The 24,901-nt window shown below is 64.4% G+C and overlaps 1 protein-coding gene across 5 annotated transcripts in view; it reads right to left on the bottom strand.

The window, feature by feature from the left end:
* Positions 1–1,743: 1,743 nt before the first annotated feature.
* Positions 1,744–24,901, bottom strand: part of KCNAB2 (potassium voltage-gated channel subfamily A regulatory beta subunit 2) — a 65,807-nt gene continuing 42,649 nt past the window's right edge. For 4 of the 5 annotated variants that reach the window (XM_070403954.1, XM_070403956.1, XM_070403955.1 and 1 more), the window contains 13 exons: positions 20,741–20,784; positions 20,019–20,056; positions 17,966–18,045; positions 15,251–15,295; positions 13,097–13,141; positions 12,155–12,198; positions 11,320–11,406; positions 7,526–7,611; positions 7,029–7,149; positions 6,813–6,907; positions 5,816–5,936; positions 5,124–5,212; positions 1,744–4,111 (listed from right to left, as the gene is read on the bottom strand). In XM_070403954.1, the coding sequence (XP_070260055.1) occupies positions 4,022–4,111; positions 5,124–5,212; positions 5,816–5,936; positions 6,813–6,907; positions 7,029–7,149; positions 7,526–7,611; positions 11,320–11,406; positions 12,155–12,198; positions 13,097–13,141; positions 15,251–15,295; positions 17,966–18,045; positions 20,019–20,056; positions 20,741–20,784 (985 nt within the window). In that variant the 3' untranslated portion in view covers positions 1,744–4,021. Of the gene's footprint in view, positions 4,112–5,123; positions 5,213–5,815; positions 5,937–6,812; positions 6,908–7,028; positions 7,150–7,525; positions 7,612–10,563; positions 10,609–11,319; positions 11,407–12,154; positions 12,199–13,096; positions 13,142–15,250; positions 15,296–17,965; positions 18,046–20,018; positions 20,057–20,740; positions 20,785–24,901 lie in introns of all 5 variants that reach the window. The other variant, XM_070403957.1, reaches the window with a different exon arrangement.

The following is a 24,901-nucleotide window of genomic DNA, read 5'->3' as shown; positions in this document are numbered from 1 at the left end:
AGGCCTCGCCAGTGCCCCCTGGGTCCTTCTCACCGGGGACCCACAGTCGGCCCGGCCCCTGGCACTGCTGGCTGGGAAAGGCTGTGGCTCCCACGCCCGGCGCCCGGAGGCCCAGGACGAGGGCCATGGGCACTTGGGGAGGGTGTGTCTGCCAACTGCTTTGGGAGAGAGAAGGGATCGTAAGAATGTTTTCTTCTTGGTTTATCAGTTATCCCCCGCCAGGGCGGTGGGCGGAGGCCCCTGCTTTGGCATCTTCGGGCGGCTTTGGTTTTGCTGCCGGCAGAACAGGGGTCGTCGTGGGCCAGCGGAACCCCAGGTGCCAGGCTGCGGTTTTGTTATTATTTGAACCCGTGCCGAGTAGGCTTCTGTTGGGCCACAGTGCCCGAAAGCACCTCCCGCCGGGCTCCCAGCCGACGAGGGGGGTTAGGGTCGGACTGTGTTGGGGGGCCCCGTCAGGAGGCCCGCCCTGCCAGCGCCTTCAGAAGCTCCTTTGTTTTCTGCCAATTGTGACCAAGGTCCTGCTGATGCCCACAGCTGGCCTGGGTGCCACCCCCACCAGGGGTCCCCTTCCAAGGGTTCTCGGGGGTCCCCTGCCCAGGCTGGGAGCAGAGACTGGTGACATCTGTACCCTTGTTCCCAGGGCCCGGGTACCAGGGCTCTGGAGGGTCTGGGGGCTCGTGTGGAGGGAGGGCTTGGGGACCGTGGAGCGTGGTTTTGGCCTGGCCGCTGCCTGGGGTCTCCCCACTGCCCCTGTGGCTGTCTCCATGGAGGGAGCCGGCTCCAGCCCCACGTTCAGTCCCCGCAAGTTTACAGGTTGTGGTTTACCAGCCCAAAGTCACTGGCGTTGTGTTTTACATTTTTTTCTTAGTTTCCAGATTTTTTTTAAACAAAGTATTTTTTTAAGTACAAGAACCCAGAAAGGGCCCGTCAGGTGTGTGTGTGTGTCCTGAACCCCTGGCATCGAGGCGGGAGCCTGAGCCCCGGCCTGGAGATGAGGGGACTCCCACCCGGCAGTCCCCGGCCCAGCGGAGGGGCCAGGCCCCTGCCCGCCAGCCCCGGGTCCCAGCAGGAGGGTCCCAGCTCGGTGGGGGCTGGGGCGTTGGGAGCGGAGCCCCTGTAAGTGGTGACCTGTCCCGCCCTTGGAGGACGTGAGGGATGCTGGACAGAGACCGTTGCCGACTGCCCCCTTCACTTTGTACTCTGTGTGTGTCTTGGTTTTCTGCGTTTTAATAAATCCTTTGGCAAAGGACCGAATCAGCGTTTTCCCTCGATTCTCATGATCTAGGAGCGGGTGGGGCTGGGGAGCAGAGGGTGTGGGGGGATGGGGATGCTGCCTGAGAAGACCCTGCCCCACAGGGCTGAAGGGCTCCCTGGGAGAGAGGGGCACCCCAAGAAGGGTATGCATGGGTGGTGCCTAGCCCTCCCACCTGCACCCCTAAACACAGCCCCCACTGCATCAAACAGATGCCCCTGGACCCAATCTGTGTCCCCAGAGGGCACAGAGCCCCCCAGCAACCAGAGAGCATGTGATGGGGGCGGTGGGGGCACCCCCATTCCTGAATCACTCGGGAGATGGGGGGTCTTGGTCCCCAATCTCTGCCTCTTCTCCAGGGCCCATTTCTCCCAACCTGCCCTTGGCCGCAGGCTTCGGGGCCCCCGTCTGCTGAATGGTGGCAGCCCCCCCCCCCCACTGCCCAGCCCTGAGCCCCCCAAGCCCGGAATGAGGGGAGCAGCAGGCGGGACCGCGGACCCACGGGCTTGGGTTTTATTGGTCATTCCATAAATACGTGTCATTGGGAAGCGAGGCGGATGGCGGTCTCGCCTACGGAGGGAGCGCATTAGCGGGGGAACCACAGTCATTAAAAAAAACCGGAGAAAAAGCGCGTTATTTACAAGACAAGCAAGACCAGTGAGCCCGCCTCCTCGGCTCTGACCAGATGCGGGTGAAGAGGAGGCAGGACTCTGTGTGGCATCAACAAGCAAAACCGATCCCAGCCTGTCCCGGGCCCAGGTCCCATGTAGGGCACGCCCGGGGGCAGGGCCAAGGCTGGGGGGCAGCGCCCCACCCCGTGCAGGGGCCGGGCCACCCATTGGGGCCACCTTGGCCAGCTCGTCCCTTCCCCGGCTCTGACCTCCTCTCCCCACTCCAGTTCCCTCCTGAGTCGGGGGCCGGTCCCCCAGGAAGCAGAGGCCACTCAGAACCGGGCTGGGCCCAGGGCCGGGGCTGCTGGGTCCTGTGCCGGCCATTCCAGCCTCTGCAGAGCTCGGCCCGGGCCCTGCCCGCCGCTGCCCAACACGCGGCCAATGGGCCGGCCTCCCAGGTGTGGCTTGTGGGGCAGCCTGGTCCCTGTTGGTGGGTGGTCAGCAGGTGGTCTGGGGCAGCGTGTGGAGGCCCAGCCACTCGCCCAGGGAGGGGGCGTGGCACAGGCTGGGCGCTCGGCAGGACTGGCACTGCCCACTCCCCACACCCACCGTGAAGCTTGTAGGGGACGAGCTGGAAAAGACCCCAAGGGCCAGGCCTACGAGGAGGGGAAGGTTCTAGACTCCAGGCTCAGCACAGACGTCAGGAGTGGAGAGAGCTGTCCCCACCCCCTTTGCCTTTGTGGCTTTTCTCAAAGCCCTTTCCCAGCCTCAGCCCAGCCAGGACGGTGCAGGCCTCTGAGAATGGCAGGGGGGAGGCGGGAGGAGGACTTGGGGAGCAGCTCTGCACACAGGACCCCTGTGCCTGCCTCCTGGTGATGGGAGGGTGTGGGGTGCCTGGGGGGCCGGCACACGGGGCCCCCACAGAGCGGCTGGCACATCTGTAGAGCCTGGCTCCTGCCCCCCACAAGCTGGCAAAGGCTGGGGCACTTCTCAGGACCATGGGGCGGGGGCTCCTGGCTGCAGGCCCCCTCTGCTCCCCGGCCCCTCCGGCCCCAGGCTGGGGTTGCAAGGGGCTGACAGCCTGTGTGTCCTCCCTTCGTCCCTGTCCCCAACCTGCTCAGGCTGGGGAGTGGTGTGAAGTGACACCCTCACTTGTCACAGAGTGTGGGGGCCCAGGGGTGACACTGCTGCCCAGGTCGCAAGCTCTGAGCACAGAGACACTTAGCACCCCAAGACGGAGCACCTCAACCCCGCCTGAACCGAGGCCTCGCGGGGCACCTCTCCAGGGAGAGCCTCCAGGGGTCGCTCCTCCACGGTGGGGGCTGCTGCTCGGGGTACAAGACCCCCATCCTGGGCACAGAAGACCCGGGGCCCCCGGGAAGGGCTCAAGCCTGTCCTCCCTGCAGTCCCCGAGGCCGACCCCCAGCAGAGCAGGGCGTCCTCTCCCACGAGTGGTCAGCAGCCACAGTCCAGCTCAGCACGCACGGCCCTGGGGCCTGCCTTCTGGGGCAAGGACAGAGGGCAGGGGGAGACCTGGGTACCTGGCAGGGAGCGTAGGTGGGGCCCCTGCCAAGGGCAATGAACTTGAAATCAGACCCCAAACTTCTTGTGGGCCCCCAATTGCAGAGCCAACCTCCCTGGGTCCCGACCCCTACCAGCCAGGGAGGAGGTGGGGTCAAGGGACAGCACAGAAGGCGCCTCAGAGACCCCCTGGCGCAGGGATGGGGAAGCAGCTGAGGTCGGGCCCTTGGTCAGAGGGAGACCCCCTGGGGAGGCCCAGGCCAGCGCCCAGGGCCCTGCGGAGGGAGCCCAGGAGGACCAGGCCCGGGGTCCTCCTCCCCGCCGCCAACACCAGGGGTTCCCGGCAGAGGAGAGCCCGGCCCTGCCTGCCCCGCCCCGGTCCAGCCTGGCCTGGGCTTGCGGAGGCTCCGGGGTGCCCGGTGGGAAGGTGCAGCCTGTGGGGGGACACCTGACCGGCCGTCCCGGCAGGACGAGGGTCCCCGGAGCAGCGGGTGGCGTGTCGCAGCGGCTTCTTTGTCCCCCGGGACATCTTGGAGGGTTTTGTGATGCGAACCACATTCGTGACTTGGCTTCAAAAAAGCGGAAGCGAGGGGCAGCGCACAGACTGGGCGGGGAGGGAGTGCCGGCCGGCGGGCCCCTAGGACCGGTAGTCCTTCTTGCTGTAGGGCTTGTTGCCCAAGATGCTGTCGATCTCGTGGACGATGGAGGACGACAGCTTGGGGAGGACCTGTGGGCCGGGACAAGAGCAGGTCGGGATCCCGCCACGTGCCTGTGGGGGGAGGCGGCCGCGGGGCCCTCAGGGCGTCCAGCTCCAGCGGAGGCAGATGGGCCACACTGCTGTCTATTCCGGAAGGTTCGGGGCAGAGAGGAAGTCCGCCCTGGGGCATACATTGCCCCTCAAAGGCCAGCGTCCTCCAGAACCTTCTGGGAGGCATACAGTGCAGCCTCCGGGGCCAGACCCCTGATCGCCACACCCCAAACCGCCTTCCCAGCCTTCCCCACCTCACCCTTCCCTGTGCCAAACCCAGGGGCGTCTCTGACTCGCTCCCCCTCACATCCGGTTTGTGGGCCAGTTCTGCCGCCCCACCTTCCAAACATCCAGGCGCACCCGCCTCCCCCATCTCCTCCACCACTGTCACCCGACCCCCGTTGTCACCTCCCAGCACATCTCCTTGCTCCCCAGTTTTCCCTGCACTCAGCAGCCAGAGAGAGAGGGGGTCACTTTTAAGACCAAAGTCAGACCGTGCCCCTACTCTCCTGGGACCACAGGGCTCCCACGGCAGCTTAATCACCCCTAACTGCTGTCTCCGCCCCCCCACTCCTGCCCTGCTCCTGGGCCCTCGCCAGCCCTGGCCACCAGCAGCTGTCCTGCTGCCTGGCCCCTTCTTTCCTGAGTATTTGCACGGCCCACGCCTCACCTGCGGGCTCTGCTCACAGGTCACTGTCTCCCCGAGCCCACGCTCACAGCCCCTTCACCCTGGGCCCACGGCTCTGCCTCGCCCAGACACCCGCCCCCACACTAGCTTATTCCCCCTCATAGCGCTCATCTGACACCCGCTCTCATCCCCTTACTTCTCCACTGCAGTGCTTACGGTCTCTCTGGCGAGAACACCGGCTCTTCCAGAGCAGGGTTCTTCGGAGGTTCGCTGACGGAGCCCACGTGCCTGGCACAGTGCCTGGCACGCAGTAGGGGCTCCACGAATACCTGCTGGGCAGATGACCGATGGGGCCCCGCTCACCTGTATGGCTCCGATGTTCTCCATCAGCTGGTCCGCACTGGACGCGCCCAGGAGCACGGAGCTGACGCCCTCATTCCGCAGGCACCAGGCTGGGGGCAGAGACAGAGGTGAGGAGGCACCCACGGCAGGTCCCTTTCCGGTTCTGCCCTCCCCTCCCTGGGCAGGAGGCACCAGCCTCTGAGTCTGCGGGCTTGGAGGGACCTAGCCAGTCCAGCGCTCGGCAGTGCTGGTGGGTGCTGGGGGAGCCCTGGCACAGACTGCCCCAGGCGGAGAGGTGGCCCAGTGCTCAGGGACCCACCTTCTCCCCACGAATGTGGGGCCCCCATTATCCATGGCTGGCTCATAAAGGGCTGGCCCAGGCGTAAGGTACTCCTGACACCTTCCAATTGGCCCCCAAGCCCCAGCCTATTACCTATGGCCACGCCTGCCCCAGCTGTTACCTATGGCCACGCCTGCCCCAGCTGTTACCTATGGGCACGCCTGCCCCAGCTGTTACCTATGGCCACACCTCTCCCAGCTGTTACCTATGGCCACGCCTGCCCCAGCTGTTACCTATGGCCACACCTCTCCCAGCTGTTACCTATGGCCACGCCTGCCCCAGCTGTTACCTATGGCCACGCCTGCCCCCGCTGTTACCTATGGCCACACCTGCCCCAGCTGTTACCTATGGCCACACCTGCCCCAGCTGTTACCTATGGCCAGCTGCGGGAGGGTGCAGCCCAGGCGCTCGGCGATGGCCTGCAGCTCCTTCAGCTTGGCCTGCTGGCGCCGGCCCTCCTCACTCAGGATCTTGTCCTTCAGCCACTGGTAGCCCTGGTTGCGGGAGGGGAAGAACAGATCACAGGTGAGGGCAGGTCACCGGGACCTGTGTGTGCAGAGGGCTGAGGACTGAAGCCAGGTTAGGGCCCCTCCTGGCCTTTGGGAGCGTGGGACCACTGCACTCGGAAGCCCGTTGTCTCTGGGGGGCTGAGGGGGGCCCGTGAGCCAGGACAGGAGGGGACCCGCTGACCTCCCTTCTCCCAGGAGGCCGGCATCCGGGAGGTGCTGTGGTCTTTGGTCCGGCACTGAGGGGTGCGGTCTCCCTGCCCCCACTCCCGGGGGCGCAGTGCCTTGCAGGGCCCTCTGGCCTTGCAGTGGGTTGGGGAGGAGTGAGTAGGGCAGGCCATCTGCCTTTGAACCTGGGGCTCGGGGCTCCGGGGCTGGACCTGCCCTGGCCTGGGCAGGCCTTTCTCTGCACTCTGGACACCCTCCTGGAGTCCCCTGTCTGGAGGTGTGTGTGTGGGACTCACCTCTGAGTGACAACTGAAGAAGCTGTGCAGCCGGGCTCTGAGCTCAGCCCAGATCAGATGTGTGCATGTGTGTGCATGTGTGAGCATGCGTGTGCATGGGGGGGGCAGGAGCATTCCAAAGGCACATGTGGACCCAGCCCAGGTTGTGTATGTGGAACCAAGGAGGGTGTTGAGGGGGTGCAGGGGAGTGAAGGCACCTCTTCACCTGGGCATGCCCATGGGGTGGGCAGCTCTTCTGGCCCCGCTCTGGCCAGCCAGGGCCCCAAGTTCCCACGGCCTGAACCACCTGTGGGCAGGGGCCCAGGGAAGGGTGCCCAGCACCGAGGCTGTCGGCCCGAGGCCTCACCTCTACTAAATACACATCCCTGGCCCTCCCCTCCCCGTCCCAACCCCTCCTGACCTTCAAGGAGGCTCTGGAGTAGGGCGGGATGCCGCTGTCATACTTTCCAGAAACGATGCCGCAGGCCAGAGGGGACCAGGTCATGGCACCCACCCCTGCAGAAGAAAAGCCAGGAGAGGTCATGCCCTGGGCCCCCATGTGGGGTGGGGAAGGCGGGGGGAGATGGTGGTGCAGGGGCGGGGACTGGGGGAGGGCGGTGCAGGACTGGGCGCCCACCGATCTTGTGGAAGAGCTCGGGCAGCTGCACCTCCACCTTCTCGCGCTGGAACATGTGGTACTCCGCCTGCTCGCAGATGGGCGGGATCAGGTTGAACTGCCGGGCCACCGAGTAGGCTTCCTGCGGGTGCAGAGGGCACGTTGGGCCCTGCCCGGTACCGGGCAGCAGGGAGGACACACGGGCCTCCCGCGGGCTGCAGGCCTCTGCCAAGGGCTTCGCACCTGCTCTCTCTCAGGTCACCCCCAGAACAGCCTCCCGGGGCCCTCCTCGCAGTCCTGCCCCACAGGGGAGTGAGCCCATCTTAACCCAGGTCAGCCCCACCCCCACCCCGAGCTGAGACCAAGACCCCCTGCAAGGCCGGCGCCATGGCCGCCGCACGTCACAGCACCTGTGCCATTGGACCCACAGCCCGGAACCTGCCGGAGCCCAGGACCGGGACCTCCCTCCGCAGAGCGGGCAGGAGCCCACGCGTGCACGCACCCCGGAGGCCCCGTACCATGATCTCCATGGAGCTCCAGCGCGACGTGCCCCAGTACATGGCCATCCCCTGGTTGATGACGTGGGTCATGGCGCGCACGGTCTCTGTCGGGAGAGAAGGGGAAGCTGCAGGTTGGGGGGTGGTGGGGGCCCGGGGCCCAGCGGGGGACATTCTGCAAACACAGGCGCGCCGGGAGCAGGGCAGGGTGCTGCAAAGACGTCTTGCAAGCTCTGTACTTCCTGGCTCCCAGGTCGGGGTGCGGGGACCTGGGGCGACAGACAAAAGTGGACCTGCTCCAAGCAATTGGTCTTTTTTTTTTTTTTAAATCCTCACCCGGGGATATTTTTCCATTGATTTTTAGAGAGAATGGAAGAGAGAGGAAAAGACAGAGAGAAATATTGATGTGAGAGAAACACATCGATTGGTTGCCTCCTGCAGGCGCCCTCACCAGGGCCTGGGCCAGGGAGGAGCCTGCCACCGAGGTATGTGCCCTTGACCGGAATCCAACCCGGGACCCTTCTGTCCATAGGTGGACACTCTATCCACTGAGCAACACCGGCCAGGGCCAAGCAATTGGTCTTGAAAGTGACTTCCCCCGGTAGGTACAGGCCTTATGGGGTCTTTGAGAGATGGGTGGTGGGTGGCCTGGGTGCTTCTGTGTCAGGTTAGAAGGGTTGTGGGGGGAGATAGGAGGATTTGCTGCCAGTCTCGAGAGGCTCTCTAGTCCCAGGAGGGACCAGGGACCGACCCCCAGGCAGAGCCAAGTAGGGATGAAGGTCACAGCCAGCCTGGCAGGAGGCAGCAGAGGGAAACGCAGTGTTGGCCTGTTTCTGGGCGGCTGCTCTGGGCTCTTCCCACTCCCCCTGGGAGCTGCAGAATTGGAGGGCGCAGTGACCGTGGCATCTGCAGGGACAGGGGGCGCAGGGACAGAGGGCGCAGGGCCCTGGGGGGCCCAGAAGAGCTAGAGGAGACAGGGGCAGCCCGTCTGGGCCAGGCCCCCGCTTCGCACGCCAGCCCCGTCCCAGGCTGGAGCGTGTCCCCGGCACAGGGTGGCTTCTGCTCCCAGCGCCGTGGGGGTCTGGGGGACCCTCCTGGGGAGGCCCGAGGCTGCAGCGGGACGTCAAGGTCTCCACCGAAGACCCGGCAGCGAGAATCCCGTGTCCTCGGACCTCAGCCGCGGAGACCCGCCTTGCTTTTAAATGGGGAGCCCCCCCCGCCCCCCCCCCCGCCCCCCCCCCCCCCCCCCCCGCCTCCTCGGGAGAGGCTCTGGGAGGTGAAACCTGCCGGCTTCCCTTCCTGGGCTGCCTCAGCTCGTGGGGATGCTGTTGTTTTTGAAACAGAACCTGGCCTCACATTTCTCAGTTCTAATGCCTCAGCGTCGCGGGGGGAGGCCGCTCCCCCAGATGCCTCCCGGGCCCCATACAGTGCTTGCAAGTCCGGCAGCGTGGGAAGTGGAGCCGACAAACAGTGTTTCTAAAACCGAGCGAGACCCGGGCCCCTGGCCGAGGGCCCCTTTCAGGAGAAGGCGGCGGTGGCTGGGCTTCTGGGGTGGCGGTCTCCGTGGGTGCGGAGACCCCCTCAAAACTCACACCTGGGCGTCCACACCTGCAGGCCGAGCCCCATCCTCCCTCCTGTCCCAGGGAGGGGAGCTGGCTGGCGGGGAGCCCGGACCTCCGGACCCCCCAGAGCCCCCGGGGCCGCCCTTTTGCTGACACCGGTCGACGTGGAGGACAAGTGTCGGTTGGAGGGGCTTGAGGGTCCCACACCCGTGCCCTGAGCCCTGTGCCGGCCTGGCGCCCCGTCGGGCTCTTTAGAAACACTCTCGGGGGACCTGCAGCCATGCAGCGCGAGCGCCCCTTCCTCTCAGCCACGGCGCAGGCCCACATGCTGGAGAGGAAGCCCAGGCGTCCCGTCCCCAGCCTGGCTCGCGGCCGCTCCCTCCTGACGAGGGGCCGCGCGATGCAGGGCCCTTCCATGCAGAGGGCAGGCCGCCCGAACCTGCGGTCACGGCCACGCGGTAGCCCCAGAGCCCGTGGTGGCCCTGACGGCGGGTGCCCTGGGCCCAGGCTGCTGGGTTCCCGGAGGGTCCCAGGTGATGGCAGGTGGGCATGGAGCCCACACCCGGGACCATGGAGCCCTCACACGGACCGTGGCGCTCTGCCCTCTGCCCACGTGTGATGTCAGAGCCCCAGACACAGGGGCAGCGAGGGGCCTGTCCTTCGCCTCAATATTTAATGCTGTCGAACAAATCCTTGCAGCTGCTGCCAAGACCCCTGGCATCTCCTGCTGTGTCACAAATAATACATGGGCGGGGTCAGGTGGCAGTGCCAGTTGGCAGGCAGGAGCCCTGCCACTGTGAAACTCAGCCCAGGCCCCCGGGAGACCGTGGCCTGCCGTGGTGTGGGGTCCTAGGGCCCTGAGCGTGGGGCGGGCAGGGGCCACCCAGGGCCAGAGGCTGCCCGGGTCTCGAGTTTCCCGGCTCCTGAGGGGGTCCTTCCAGGGGGACAATGTCCCATTCCAGTGGGGGGGTCAGGCCACACAGGAAGGGGTGAGTGGCAGGTGGCCAGCCCTCCCAGGGATACGGGCGCCATGCCCGCCAGGACGCTCACGGAGGAGCCAGGCGCTGTGGGCGCAGCTCGCATGGGGCTCATGGCTTCTGGTTGGGGCAGGAGCTTAGCAAACATGAATTACGGAGAAGACTTGTGGGAGCCGCATGCTCTGGGATCCCCGATGTGTTTGCTCCGGGGGGACCCTGGCCTCCCCCATCCCTGCCCCGGCCCACCCAGCGCCAAGGTTTTAGGCCCTGATCGCAGCATCCCCTGCTCAGGAGGGGCCCGCGGCCCGCGGCTGCCCCAGGACCTCAGCAGCGCCAGGCGGGGGGCGGGGCATGCACAGAGGGCGGAGAATGAAGGACAGCGGCCGGCGGGGCGGGGCACTGAGTTTCCCTTTTGCATTTTATGGAGGAGTTTGTCCTGGGGAAAGAGTCTGTAAATAAAACCACTGCCTCATAAAATGCAGCTCAGACACAGGTCAATGGCCGGGAGGGTACTGGGTACCTTCTATGATGAATGTCCTGGACTTGGAGGAACTAAATGGGTCCCCTGGTGATAAAAGAAAGATTTAGAGACCAGAGTCGACAGCTGTGGGAACGCGGGGAGGCGCGGAATGACAGAGGGCGCGGGAGGGAGGCACAAATCACTTCCGCAGAATTCGCGTTAAAAGCCCACGCACATATATATATATACACACGCGTGCACACACGGTGTACATATATACACACATATGTCAACAAATGAAGGAAAAATAACTGAACACCTCACGTTCCAAGTCCCCGAAGCAGGAGAGCACATGAGAAAGGTCTGAAGCAGGAGGCCGAGGGAGATGGGAGGGGGTGGCCGCGGGAGTCGAAAGAATAATTAAGCGCCTAAGAAACTAAAACCGCTCTGCGAAGCCCTGCATGTCATTTCTCCTCGAAGGAGCCAAGTGCAAGAGGGAGGCCTCGGGAAGGTGATGGAAAGGAGGAGCAGTTGCAAGGAGCCATCATCTTGTGACCCCACTGAGCTGCAAACTCTTAACAGCCGGGAGGAGAGAGCATGCCACAGCCCCGAACCCCGGATGGACGGGGACCCAGGTGTGCCAGGTGCCCCCGGCTGGGGGAGGGGAGTCTGGGGCCGAACTCAGGCCTCCCTGCCCGCTCTCTCCACCCCAAAGGCCTGGCCTCCCCTCCCCGCTGGCCTGGGTGCCCAGCGGGGCCTGTGCCGAGGCCCTCAAGCCTCAGGTAGGACCTCCGGGCCAGCCGACAGAGAACCCACCTTCCATGGGCGTGTTGGGGTCCGGGCGGTTGGCAAACACCACGTCCACGTACTCGAGCTGCAGCCGCTCCAGGGAGGCCTTCAGACCTGGGAGGAGTGGGAGGGAGGGTCACCGTCATCACAGATTGCCGGGACTGCCGCCCGAGCCAGAGGTGGAAGGGATGAGGCGGGCAGTTGGGGGCCGTGGAGGCCAGGGGAGGAAGCCAATGTCCTGCGCTGGGATGTGGGGGGACCGTCCCGGGTCTCCCGTGGCCCGTGGGGTGACAGGGAGGGAGGGGCAGGACGTGTGGCGCCCACCGCACCCAAGGCCGAGGGCGTCTGACCCTGCACCCGGCGGGGTCAGAGCAGAGCTGGAATGGGTGCTGGGCTGGGGTAGGGGTGGCAAAGCCCCCAATCATCTGTTAGTGGATGAACATGAGGAGGACAGAAAAGGCAGGAGACATGGAAATACGGTGGAAGAGGGTCGCGCTGGCTGACCCGGCCCTGTGCTCCGGGCGCTGAGCCCCTCGGGCCGTGTCTGACATCCACCCTCGCCTGGGTGCTCCCCATTCCGGGGGCCCCACGGGCGGTGCTCTCCCTGAGCCGCGTCAGAGGCCTGGGGAAGTGACAGCGCTCACTCCCCATCAGCACTGAATGGAAAGCCAGGCCTGTCTGTGTCCTGCCCGGAGGCCACACTGTCCCTCCCCGGGCGACACCGGCCCCACCCTGCCCACACCCCTGCCCTCCCTCGGACACGAGGAGCGGGTGTCCCCAGGCCTGGGGCTGTGCTCGTCGGGCGGGGTGGGTGTGCACCCTCCGTTTGCACCCAGGGACCCTGGGGCTCAGGGCCCCTCACCTTCTATGATGTGCTTCCGGGAGAGGCCTCTCTCGGTCTCCGCTCTGAAAAACAGGCCACAGCGTGTGAGGGCGGGCGGTTTGGGGTGTTGATGATGCAAATGTTAGGCAGAAAGGTAGGTCAGCAGGCGTCACTTTGGGGTGGAAACCAGGAGGCTACAGGGGCGCTCCCACAGGCGTGGTGGGGGGGTGGAGGGTGGGGCGGGGGGAGGGGGGGCCCAGGCTGCTCCCGGCCGTCCTGGGTGGGGCGGCTGTGGGGGGGGGGGTTTCCTGTTTTTTAATCTGCTCTTCTGCTTGGCGTGGATTTTTTTAAAGATTAAGAATGAACCACATCCCGGTCCGGGCACATGTCCGGGTTGCGGGCTCGATCCCCAGTGGGGAGCGTGCAGGAGGCAGCCGATCCATGATTCTCTCCCATCACTGATGTTTCTCTCTCTCTCCCTCTCCCTTCCTCTCTGAAATCAATAAACATATACTTTAAAGAATGAACCATATTTGTAATTCCCAGCCCCTGAGAGAGAATATGGGAGACCCCCGGAGGCTGGGAGGGGTGCTGAGGCCCAGGGAAGGTCGGGGGTTTGGACAGTTCACCAATTGTCTGTGTTTCCCAGGATTTTTAGAACGCTACCTTGGTGATCAGAAAAAAAGAACAAATCCACGAGTGTGAACATAAAAACTAAACAAGGTTTGAATAAAAGACAGACTCAGCCGAAGCTGCTTTTCGGGAACTTGACCTCCCTTCGTAGGGACGGGCGCCAGGGCAGACGGCGGGACCAAAGCCAGGCCTCCTGTGTCGGCACAGGAGACAGGGAGCGGCAAGGGCCTGGCTTCTGCCCTCCCCCCCGCCCCCCCCCCCCCTCTGCCGCCAGGAGCCTCCTCAGCCAGGGGAGTGGGCTGGGCTCTGGGCTGCGGCCACTGGACCTGCCGCGGGAGCATCACCTACTTTCCTCCCCAGAAGATCTTGGTGGTGATGACCAGGCTGGACCGTCTGTGGACAGAGCAGGACGAGGGGTGTTACTGCACGTGGTCCCGTGGGGGTCCTCCCACCCTTCTCACCGGGGAGCGCTGGGTGGAATAGGTGCCCGTCATTCAGTCCTCGCTGCATTGAGCCTGGACCCTGGGCTCCGCGTGGCGTCAGGAGACAACCGTGGGTGTAACTAACTAACCACGTGGGTGCAGCTCCCCAACCCATGGGTGTAACTAACTAACAATGTGGGTGCAGCTCCCCAAACTGTGGGTGTAACTAACCATGTGGGTGCAGCTCCCCAACCCATGGGTGTAACTAACTAACCACGTGGGTGCAGCTCCCCAACCCGTGGGTGTAACTAACTAACCACGTGGGTGCAGCTCCCCAACCCGTGGGTGTAACTAACTAACCACGTGGGTGCAGCTCCCCAACCCGTGGGTGTAACTAACTAACCACGTGGGTGCAGCTCCCCAACCCGTGGGTGTAACTAACTAACCACGTGGGTGCAGCTCCCCAACCCGTGGGTGTAACTAACTAACCACGTGGGTGCAGCTCCCCAACCCGTGGGTGTAACTAACTAACCACGTGGGTGCAGCTCCCCAACCCGTGGGTATAACTAACTAACCACGTGGGTGTAACTAACCAACATGGGCCCACAGGGCGGGTATGGGGCCCAGGGGAGATGGCCCAGAGGAGGGGCACGTCTGGTAGAGGGGTCTCGGGAGAATGCAGGGGGGACACAGCTCTGGGGATGGGAGCAGGTCGAGGGAGGGGTGGGGACGGAGACTCGAGGTCCCGTGTGGGGCTGGAGCCATGGGAGGCTCAGGGGCCACGGGTGGCAGGAGCCGAGGACGAAGGACACAGGGCCAAGCTTCCCGCTGACACTATCAGAAGAGCTGTGGGGACGGTGGCGGGGGGTAGGGGGGGCATTGAGGGAGGGGAGGCTGGGGTGTGAGGGGGGCTCGGGGATGCCGGCTGGGGTGCTGAGAGCCCAGGGGTGGGGCGTAGGAAGAGACGCTGTTTTCCTGCTTTAAGTCTACGTGAGCCAAACGGGGACCCGGGCCTGTTCCGAGGGGCAGGTGAGGGTGAGTGACCCTGAGGCTGTGCCCTCGCCCACGGCCGCTCGGGACACAGGTCCTCAAAGCCACGAGCGCGGGCACAGCTTCCCCCGCGGGCGGGCGGTGACCCGATGCTCCTGTCTCCACCGAGACATCATCGGGGACCTGCGACCGAGAGCGACCTCCGTTCACTAGGGATCCAGGAGGGACTTGGGGATCAATTAGAGCCACAAGGACACACTTTGGGGGGGAAGAGGAGGCGTGTCAGCCGTGTGTGTCGGGCCGGGAGGGAGGCCCGGCTTTACAGCAGCTTCTGGAATTCCCGGAAACAAAGCCGCTGGGGCCACCGGCTGTGTCTACCCCGATGAAGCTGGGGCTGTGGCTCCTGACCTGCTCCCGGGGCCCAGCTCAGAAGGGGTGCGGGTCCTGAGGTGAAGGCGGTCTTAGGAGCCACCATTTCCCGGGGGAGTGGGGTGTCTGAGCCTCGGGACAGCCCGACCAGGAGGTGGGACATGGTCCCTGTCCAGGGGGACTGACCCCTCTCCTCTCGGCACCACCCCTGCGGCACCCAGGGCGGCCACAAGTTCCCACGGCAGCTCTGCTTGGCCTCACCCAGTCAGCCTTGCCCCCGGGACCCTGGCCCTCTGAACCGCGGGTCAGGGGGAGGGGCAGATGGAGGGTGCGGGCCCCCCTGGCTCCCTCTCCAGCAGAGACGCCGACCTGGGAGAACGGAATTGGGCACCCCCCCCCTCGCCACAGCCCCTGGCTCCTTGGGGGCGGCCACCCCCAGTGAACCTCGCTCCCTGGAGAAAGCTCATCCTTCCGGGACAGCCTTCCCTTCCCCATGAGAGAGATTCTGGGGCTTGCAGGTCTTAGAGAGACGGCGAGGAGACCACCCAGGCACTCCCCTGGTGACAGGATGGGACAGCGGGGACCAAGCCACGCTCCTCTCCCTGGGAGGCCCGCCCACCCAATCCCAGCCCAGAGCACGCCTGCCTCTCACGGAGCCCCCTCCCCTCCCCCGCCCCCCGTGTGGGCCCTGGACACAGACCACAGAGAGAGCAGGCACTACCTCCATCCCTTCTTCTTAATGATGTTCCCGAGAACCACCTCAGCCCTGCAAGAAAGGCCAGACACGGAGATGTCATTACAGCCACAGAAGCGCCCACCGCCCACGGACAGCGGCCGCCTGGTCCCCGAGGGAGAGGTCATGGGGCCAGGAGCCAGCCGGCCCCCCAGGCTCGGGCAGCTCATCCAGGGACAGGTGTGGCTGCTGCGCCCCCACAAAGGGGCGTGGCACGTGTCCCTACGCCTGGTCGGGGCCGCAGGGCTCTGGCCCTCACGGGAAGGAGCCAAAGCCCCATAGGCAAGGCCGGCAGCACCCGGTGCCGGGCCACGGGAAATTCACCGGGAAGACACCCGCCACGCGATGTGGGTGAAGTTTCCAGACAGAAAGGTTTTTATGTTTGTTAATCCTCATTCGAGGGCATTTTTCCCGTTGATTTTGAGAGTGGAAGGGAGGGAAAGAGGGAGGGAAAGGGGAGAAAGGAAGAGAAACATTGATGTGAGAGAGACACATCCACTAGCTGCCCCAACTGGGCCGGGGATGGACCTGCAACCCAGGTACGTGCCCTAAACTGGGACTTGAACCCAAGACCCTTCGGGGTGTGGGCTGACGCTCTAACCACTGAGACACAGCAGCCAGGGCCAGACAAGCATGTTTTTAAAAGTTAAATTATTCATCTTGTTTTCAGAGACAACCGACAGGGACTCAGGGCCAGGGCAGGGTTCTGACAGAGTGCTTGCAGGCGTGCGTGTGTGCGTGTGTGTGTTCATGTGTGTGTATGCGTGTGCTCCTCTGGTCTCCTGCGTTTGGATGAGAGACAGTGGCCTTGCTGGCCCCTGTCCGCTGTTGGGCGTCCCTCGGGGCCCTGCACCAAACTCGGGCGGCGGCCTCATGGGCACTGTTCCGGCCCGCGTGGCGCTGCAGCGATGGACGCCTGACTTTAGTTTTTGACTTTTAAGGACGTTCTGCTTGCAGCAAAGTGTTCCTGAGAGAAAGCCGCCAGGGGAGGCTGAGCCGTGCGCAGCGCTCCCTTCAATAGAAGCGCTGAGTCACGCACTCAGGAGTAATGGCTCTCGCTGGCAAGCTGCTGGGCAGAGCTGAGAGCTCTCCGCTCGCGGTCAGGACGCTCAGAAAGGCACTCAGCCCGGCCTCCTCCTCAGCCCTGGGTCCCGCACTTGTGGGACAAAGGTCAGGAAAGGACGGAGAGAGAAAAGCAGCCGTGGGCCTGGCTCACAGGCCCTGTAGACAGAGTTAGCCACAGCCTGTTGCCGGTGGCCATGAACTTGGTAAGGTTGGCGCCATCCCGTCAGGCAGGGCCCAGAAGCCCTGCAGCTCTGGGAAGCGCCCAAATTAGCATCGGCATGAGATGGGGGGACTCGGCAAGCTACACGACTGGCACTTGGTTAGCGAGAGGGACAGCGCCGGGCCCCTGCCCGCTGGAGCCGCCTGGCAGCCCCGGGCAGCTCCTCCCTGCCTGTCCTTTGGCGCAGCGCCCCTTCCCCGTGTGGGTGGCTGTGGGCACCGAGGCCCTGATGGGGGGAGTGGGCAGGTTCAGAGGCCGGGGGAGTGGAGGGCAGGACGGGGGCGGTGGCTCCGGGGGCAGCGAGTCCTCGGCTTCTACATGGGCTTCCAGGAGGCCCCGCGGCGGCCGGGACCCAGTGTGTTTGTCCGGAGCTGCCCAGCCTGGGTGCCCCCTAACCGGGGAAGTGAGACTGATGCGTGTGGCTGCCGTGAAGTGTGTGCACCGGGGCTGGGCCGTCTGCAGGAGGCGGCACAGAGCTGCCCCACGAGCCCTTGTGCAGGGCCGGGTGCAGGCCGGGTGTCAGAGCCCGGTGGGGCTGTGGGGTGGCTTCCGCATTGGGCCTCCTGCCTCTGACCTTCAGGGAGCTCATGGGTCTGGAAAGCGTTTCACTGTGATGGGCAGCGGCTGCCCGTTTGGAGGGGCTGGGAGGGGCAGTGAGCTGCTGACGGGGGTTGGGGGAGGTTGGGGGTCCCAGTGGAGGCCCCCAGGGCTGTGAGATCCTCAGACCCTGGGCCGGGACTTGAGTCGAGGCCCCACGGCTTCGGCCCCAGGACAGACTGTGGAGACACCCCGAGCCCCGCTGCAGGTGCAGGTCCGGAGGTGCCCCCGGCCCGGCTGAGGGCACGTGGCTCGTGCAGGCGGGAGGGGCAGAGGGACGGGATAGAGCCAGCAGATGACTTCACAAGCAAAGCTGCCTTTGGAGCCCGAGGCAGGAGAGCGGATGATTTGATTACAGCCGGTCCTAAGCCCAGGCCAGCGGCCTTGGCCGAGCAGCGCTTTTACATAATTGAGTAGCAAGTCCACTGCCAGGGCGGAAGGGCCTCCTGCGGTGCAGGGCTGGCCAGCTCCAGACCTGCCTCCGCGGCCCTAGCTGCGCCATTAGGAGGTGAAGATGTCAGGAGTGTGGGGGGCCGCGGGCACGGCGGGAGAGCCGGTGACAGCTTCATCCCAGCCCTCGCCGGGCATCGCGGCTTTGGCACCAGAGGGCTGAGGCGGCCGTGGTGTGAGCACATGGGGAGTTTAGCAAGTGACCAGTGTCCAAGCCCCAGGAGAACGACAAGCCCTTGAGCCATTTAGAGCTTAGAAAGCAGGCAGAGGGTGAGGCGCATGCAGGGCCCCTAGGGACGAGGGTCACGGGAAAAGGCACTCCCGGGGGACCTGTGGCCACACCCCTCTTTCCCACGAGGAGAGACACATACTTGCCCGCTGCGTAGACCTCCGCCGTGTCGAAGAGGTTGATGCCGTTGTCGTAGGCCAAGGTCATGAGCTGCTCCGCCATCTGAAACGAGAAGCGGGGGCTGCTGGTAGGTGCTCTGTCCTGCCAGCCGGGGGTGCCCCCAGGCCCGGGGGTGCCCAGAGGCCCAGGCCCCACACTGGGTGACCCTAACGACAGGACTCTGCATCCCTGGGCACGTGCCTGCCTTCAGACACGGGCTTAGCGAGGAACACGGAGTTGCAGGCGGGCCGCTCAGCAGGAACGCCCAGAGGCCTGGCCGCCCCGGCAGTGCCCGCCTCCCTCCACAGCCCAGGCGGGTCCCTGCTTCCTGGTGGCACCAGCCCCGCCGGCTCAGACCCAGCAGACGGCCGGCTGGAGACTAAACCCCCGGCATTTTCATCGGAACGCAGGGAGGGGGGGCCCTCGGATTCGACGTGTTGGTTTTTGGACGCGAACGGGAAGATTTAGCACGAAAGTGCTGCTCGCTCCTGCGCGCAGTCGTGTCGTCTGCCAGGACCTCTTGGGGCCCTGAATCTGTCACCTGTTGTGTCCGCTGTCCTCCCAGCTTCCCGTCACCTGGAAACGACTCCCAGTGTCGTCGAACGTCACTATGTCCTCGATGAAGATGTGGCGGGGGCAGCGGGCTGCCACCGGGACGTTAATGGAGACCTATTGGCTGGTCACCACCCGCCAGGTCTCTCTCTTTCCCACGGGGACATCGCGGGCAGCGCAGCGAGTGCCGTGGGAATGAAGTCGCCCCGCCTGCGAGTTTCGTGCCACAGCGACAGGGAAAGAGGCGAGGCAGGCGCGACCTGTTCCCGTGAACCACGTGGGCTCGGGGCTCCCGCTTCTAGTCTAAGTGCTCAGGCCAGGTTGGTGGCGGAGAAAAGAGTTCCTCCTGCCTTAAAAACTCCCACCTTCGCCCAGCCCCCACCCCCCGCGACCGCCCAGACCCTATAAGCAAGTGCAAAGAATGATCAAACCTGCTGCTGTCGCAACAAGAAAAAGGAACAAAAACACCAATGAAGCCCGGCCGGCGTGGCTCAGTGGCTGAGCGTCAATCTATGAACCAGGAGGTCTCAGTTCGATTCCTGGTCAGGGCACAGGCCTGGGTTTCGGGCTCGATCCCCAGCAGGGGGTGCGCAGGAGGCAGCTGATCCATGATTCTCTCTCATCATTGATGCTTCTATCTCTCTCTCCCTTCCTTTCTAAATCAATAAAAGCACATTTAAAAAACACACACCAAGCACACGCATCAGGATTTTGATGGAAGCAAAGCCTTTCCTACGAAGACGAAGCCAGCGATCACAGCAACAAGGTCATTTTTAAATGCGACCTTTCCCACGGTGGGTAAGGCAAATGGGAAGGTGACTCTCCCGCAGCGGCCGGAGCTCCGAGCAAAGGCCACTGTCCTCACTTCCCAGACACCCCCTCACTGCCTCGGTGGGGGGGGGGGTGCATGGTGACCTGGGGACGCACTGTCCCCTCCGCACGGACCCGGAGACACTGCTCAGCCCTCATCTTGCAGCAGAACTCTGGGGACCTGCGGCTCAGTGGCCTCAGCAGGCTGTGCTGAGGTTTCACACTCACGCAGGCTCTGCAGGGGCAGCTGGGAGCTGCACTGGCCCGAGCTGGGAAAGCCTGCTCCTGGTTTTCCTGGCGCGCTGCGGGGAGGACACTGCGGGGAGGACGCTGCGGGGAGGACACTGCGGGGAGGACGCTGCAGGGAGGACGCTGCGGGGAGGACACTGCGGGGAGGACACTGCAGAGAGGACGCTTCGGGGAGGACACTGCAGGGAGGACACTGCGGGGAGGACGCGGGATTTCGGGGATGCTACGGGACGGGCTGAGCCCCCGGGCACCCGGCTGCTGTGTGGTGCCACTGCTGTGGTTCACCCTCCCGCCGGGCGCAGGAGAAACCGAGGGAAGCTGTGGCGGCTGCTGGGGGCGCGGCCGCACTGGGCGTTTAGCAGGCGTCACTGCCTGCCTCGGGGGTGCCCTCGCTGGGGCCTGGCGGGACGAGGGGCCCGTCTTACCTCGTCGGTGATCTGGCCTCCGAAGGTCACCCATGTTCCTGGAAGGAGACACAGAGGGGTGGGTCAGGGAGCCTCCGGGGACGTCGGTTCTCCCTCCCGGGTGCTGGGGCCTCAGGCTGCAGGGCCCAGGGGGCGAACACAGGCCGCCGGGCCACCCTGCTCTGTGGTGAGCGTGTCCTTGGTGTGTGTGGACACCTGAGCTTCAACTGAGAGGACGGTAAGTGCCCGGAGCAGACAGAGGCTGTGGGGCTCTGACACGCTCCTGGGGCTCAAGCTGAAGTGGCTGCTGTTCCAGGGACGGGGTGCAGGGGGCAGGCCAGGGAGCAGGTCCTCACTCCTGCTGGCCGGGGTATGTGCACGTGCACGTGCACGTGTGTGTGTGTGTGTGTGCGCGCGCGTGTGTATGTGTGTGCGTGTATGTGTGTGTGTGTGTATGTGTGTGTATGTGTGTGTGTGTATGTGTGTGTGTGTGTGGGGGGGCATCGTGTGTGCACCATGGAGGTGGAGGGACAGCGTGACCCGGGAACGGAGCTCACAGCTTGGGAAAGGAAAAGGCTGTCTCTCCATCCCCTGTCCTCTCCTAGGCACCCCCGTTACCATGGTAACAGGCACACACCCATCCTGGCTCTGGGGGCAGCTCCCACCCCTGGGGGTGGTCCCCTTCAGCCCTCCCACAGTCCCTGCTTCCCTGGTGGCTCTGGACCAAGGGGCCCCGCACTCACCCAGCCCCAGGCAGGAGACCCGCAGGCCCGACTTGCCCAGGTTCCTGAAAAACAAACGCTGGTCAGTTCTCAGCAGATCCTGCTGCTGGCCAGGCTCGGCTCCACCATTCCCAGGGGCTCCCCTAGCCCCCACTGTTCCCAGTGCAGCTCCCCCAGCTCCTGCTGTTCCCACTGCAGCTCCCCCAGCCCCCACTGTTCCCACTGCAGCTCCCCCAGCCCCCACCGTTCCCAGTGCAGCTCCCCCAGCCCCCACTGTTCCCAGTGCAGCTCCCCCACCCCCCGCTGTTCCCAGTGCAGCTCCCCAGCCTCCACCTTTCCCAGTGCAGCTCCCCCAGCCCCCACCGTTCCCAGTGCAGCTCCCCCAGCCCCCACCGTTCCCAGTGCAGCTCCCCCAGCACCCACCGTTCCCAGTGCAGCTCCCCCAGCACCCACCGTTCCCACTGCAGCTCCCCCAGCCCCCACCTTTCCCAGTGCAGCTCCCCGACCCCCCACTGTTCCCAGTGCAGCTCCCCAGCCTCCACCTTTCCCAGTGCAGCTCCCCCAGCCCCCACCTTTCCCAGTGCAGCTCCCCCACCCCCCACTGTTCCCAGTGCAGCTCCCCCAGCCCCCACCTTTCCCAGTGCAGCTCCCCGAGTCCTCACTGTTCCCACTGCAGCTCCCCCAGCCCCCACCTTTCCCAGTGCAGCTCCCCCAGCCCCCACCTTTCCGTGGAGAGCGGCCACAGCGTTTGGACGGGTTCAAGCCTCGGACTAATGAGAGGGCAGGTCCTCTCGTGGCAAAGCCACGTGCAAGTCCCAGCTTGGAGGGCAAAGCCTCCCAGCACCATTACAGCCAAAGGCTGTGGCTGTGAGCTTGACCTTATGGTCCGAACCTGTGGTCCCACGTGGCTGAGTGATATGGGCTGCGGGAGGTGCAGCCAGTGCTGCCAAAACAAAGCTTGATCAGGTGCATGCAATTGAGTAGATTCGAAACCCGAGAGAACATTGTAAACATCTTGACCCGCCCTGACTTTGCCTCGTGGAATCTGCTATAAAATAAAGACTCGGCTTGCAGGCCGTGGCGCTGTCTCTCCCTCTGAGAGCAGTGTCCCACCCAGCCCCAGCTTTTTTTTTTTTTATTAAATATATTTTATTCAGAGAGGAAGGGAGAGGGATAGAGAGTTAGAAACATCGATGAGAGAGAAACATCCATCAGCTGCCTCCTGCACACCTCCTACTGGGGATGTGCCGGCAACCAAGGTACATGCCCTTGACCGGAATTGAACCTGGGACCTTTCAGTCCCCAGGCCGATGCTCTGTCCACTGAGCCAGACCGGTTAGGGCCCAGCCCCAGCTTTACCCTCTTGTCTGTCCTCTTTAATCCAATGCATCTCCCCCAGCCCCCACCGTTCCTAGTGCAGCTCCCCCAGCTCCTGCTGTTCCAAAAGCCGGCTCCCTGACTGCCCCCTGTCCCCCCCGCCCCCCCCGCCAACACTGTTGGAGGCTCTGAAGCCAAGGGGACCTTCAGAGAGAGGCCAGCTGCTGGCTGCCCCGGGGCAAAGGGCCACTGTCACCGCCCCACGTGCACACTGGGCTCAGCACGGGGCTGGGACAGGCCATGCTGGTGGCCACATTGGTGACCAGGCAGGGCCACCTCAGAGAGAAAATGGAACTGTCGTGACTGGTTTCCCGGATGAAACGAGATGGACTCGGCCTGCGGTACTGGCCGCGGGTCCGCCCCGGAACGCCCTCCTTCCCCTTCGTTAGTGTCATGCCCACGTCCTGGGCCACGTCCCTCAGCAGCAGGAGTGGGGGCTCCACGGTGGGTGCCGGTTCCTGCTGGGCTGAGCCCCAGCCTCTGTGTGAGCCCCTAGGCAGCCGGCTCCAGAATACGACGCCCCCCCCCCCCCCATTTACTGGGGACACAGGGTGTGAGCGCCCAGATGGTGAGTTGAGAAGCGGCAGGGTGGTGATCCCACCGCTGGGCCCTGACCCTCCGGTGTTGACTCCACTTCCTGGTGGGATCCCGATGCCAGGAGCCTGGTCCTGGGACCAGCCCGGGTGCGACCCCCTCCAGGCGGCGGAAGTCGGAGAAATGCCGGAGGCGCCGGCTGCGAGCCCCAGCCTCCTTCCCCGAGGGCTACCCCACTTCTAACTTCAGTGGGTGCTGTGTCCTCAGCTTCTCTCCAGGTCTGAGCCTGCCCTGCCCATCTCTGACAGGGTCCACCGACCCTCCGCAGCCTCGGTTTCCCTGGTTACAAGGCCTGGGCCCCACCCCCTTCGCAGGCAGCCAGTGGTGAGGTATGGATCCCATGAACTTGTAAGCAGTTTGCAAACAGTTTAAGGTGCCACCAAACGTAAGGCACTCCAAAATACCCAGCTTTCTTGTCAAGTTCCCCGCTAAACCGGCTCTGCTGCCGCGGCTGCTCCCACGGCGCTGGGACGTGCCCTGCGTCAGGACGCACTGGCGCTGGTTTCTCTGTGGGGAGGCGGGCACGTCGGGCAGAGGCTCCGCAGCCGGAGCTCAAATCCTGGCCCCAACTTCATGGATGAGCGGCCTGGGCCCAACGCCGCTGCCTGTGCATCTGCAGGCTGGGCTCACCACGCCGCCTCCCACGGGGCGGCCAGGAGGCCCCGAGCTGGCACATGTGCCGGGCACAGCGCACAGACGCAGGCTGGGCTCACCACGCCGCCTCCCATGGGGCGGCCAGGAGGAGGCCCCGAGCTGGCACATGTGCCGGGCACAGCGCACAGGACACTGACTCTGCATGTGCTGTTTCATGACAGACAGCACGGAGCTCGGACGGCGGCCTCCTTCCTCACACGGACAAATCAGATGGGCTTCTCGTTGCAGGTGCTCAAAGGGGACGGAAGCCGCCCTTGTTTTCTCCTGTGAATCGTGACGTAACCCAACGGCGCCTCAGCATCGCTCGTACGTGCCAACCCAGAGCAACCTGCCCTGTGGCTGCTGCACAGCGGCTCGCCCGCCCCCGGCACTCGGCCCGGCCTGGTGCGCTCCGAGTTGCGGTCATGTTCCCTGTGGCGAGAAGTTAGACCCTGGCTCGGAAGCCGTCTGGTAACGAAACAAAAAGAACCAAAGGCTCCGATCAGCGGTTCTTACCAGTTTTGGGGGGCACAGACCCCTTGAGAAAGCCCTTCCCGGACACGGGCACGTACATGGGCACCTCAGAACCCCGCCTGCGATGCCCAGGCACCTGGTCTAGGTAAGTCAGGTGCTGGAGGGGGACCCAGACCGTGCTCCGTCTTCAGGGGAGGACGCAGAACACGGGCCGCGCCCACCTGTGCCTGTGGCTGCGACGGCGCGGCCTCTCGCCCACCAGATGGGCTAAGTTTCCTCCAGCGCCAGGGCAGCGTCCTGGGCGCACGGCTCTCCAGCCGCTCTCCGCCCCCCGCCCCCCGCCCACAGGAATAATTTAGCAAAAGTAGGACGCCACGTGATGCCACGGTTACCCCGCTCACGGCGTTTCCCAGTTCAAATGACGGTATTAGCTCTGCCATCGGCTGCCAGGCCTCGGAGAAGAAATGAGAAGGGACAGGGCGTCTCCAGGCTAAAAGCTGCTTAAATCCGCTGCCCCGTCGGGGTGGGGCTCTCGACAAACCACACCGTCGTCCGGACCACGGCTGGTGACACGCTGCCGCTCGGAACTTTCAAGACGCAAAAGCCATTTCCTACAGACCCTCCCCCTCCAATAACTTGACCCAACGATAAAACACTTGGCTAAGCCCGGCCTGTGCAGCTCAGTGGTTGAGCATCGACCTGTGAACCAGGAGGTCAGGATTGGATTCCCGGGCAGGGCACGTGCTCCGGTTTTGGATTTGATTCCCAGCAGGGGGTGTGCAGGAGACAGCCAATCGATGTTGATGTTTCTCTCATCGATGTTTCTATCTACTCCCTTCCTCTCTTTTTGAAATCAATAAAAACATGTTTTAAATAGTTGGCTAAATCTCTAAGCCCAAATAACGTCAGTCTCCGTTAATTTGGCTCATTCTCTCCTGTGGTCTGGGAAAAACGCTGCTGAGGACTCCCGGATTTAACCTTCGCCAAGAAAGGCCAGCGCCGAGGTCACGTGGCCATCAGATGCCGGGAACCACTGAACGCTGCGCCCAGGTTCTGGGCAATTACAGACGCTTTAAAAATAGTCCAGGCCCTTCCCTTCGGCCA

This window comes from Myotis yumanensis, unplaced genomic scaffold, assembly GCF_028538775.1.
Source record: "Myotis yumanensis isolate MYYU_CA2020_CCGP unplaced genomic scaffold, mMyoYum1.0.hap1 SCAF_2, whole genome shotgun sequence".
NCBI classification, from domain to species: Eukaryota; Metazoa; Chordata; class Mammalia; order Chiroptera; family Vespertilionidae; genus Myotis; species Myotis yumanensis.
Note: the sequence above shows the minus strand (reverse complement) of the source record. Positions and strands in the feature narration are given on the sequence as shown.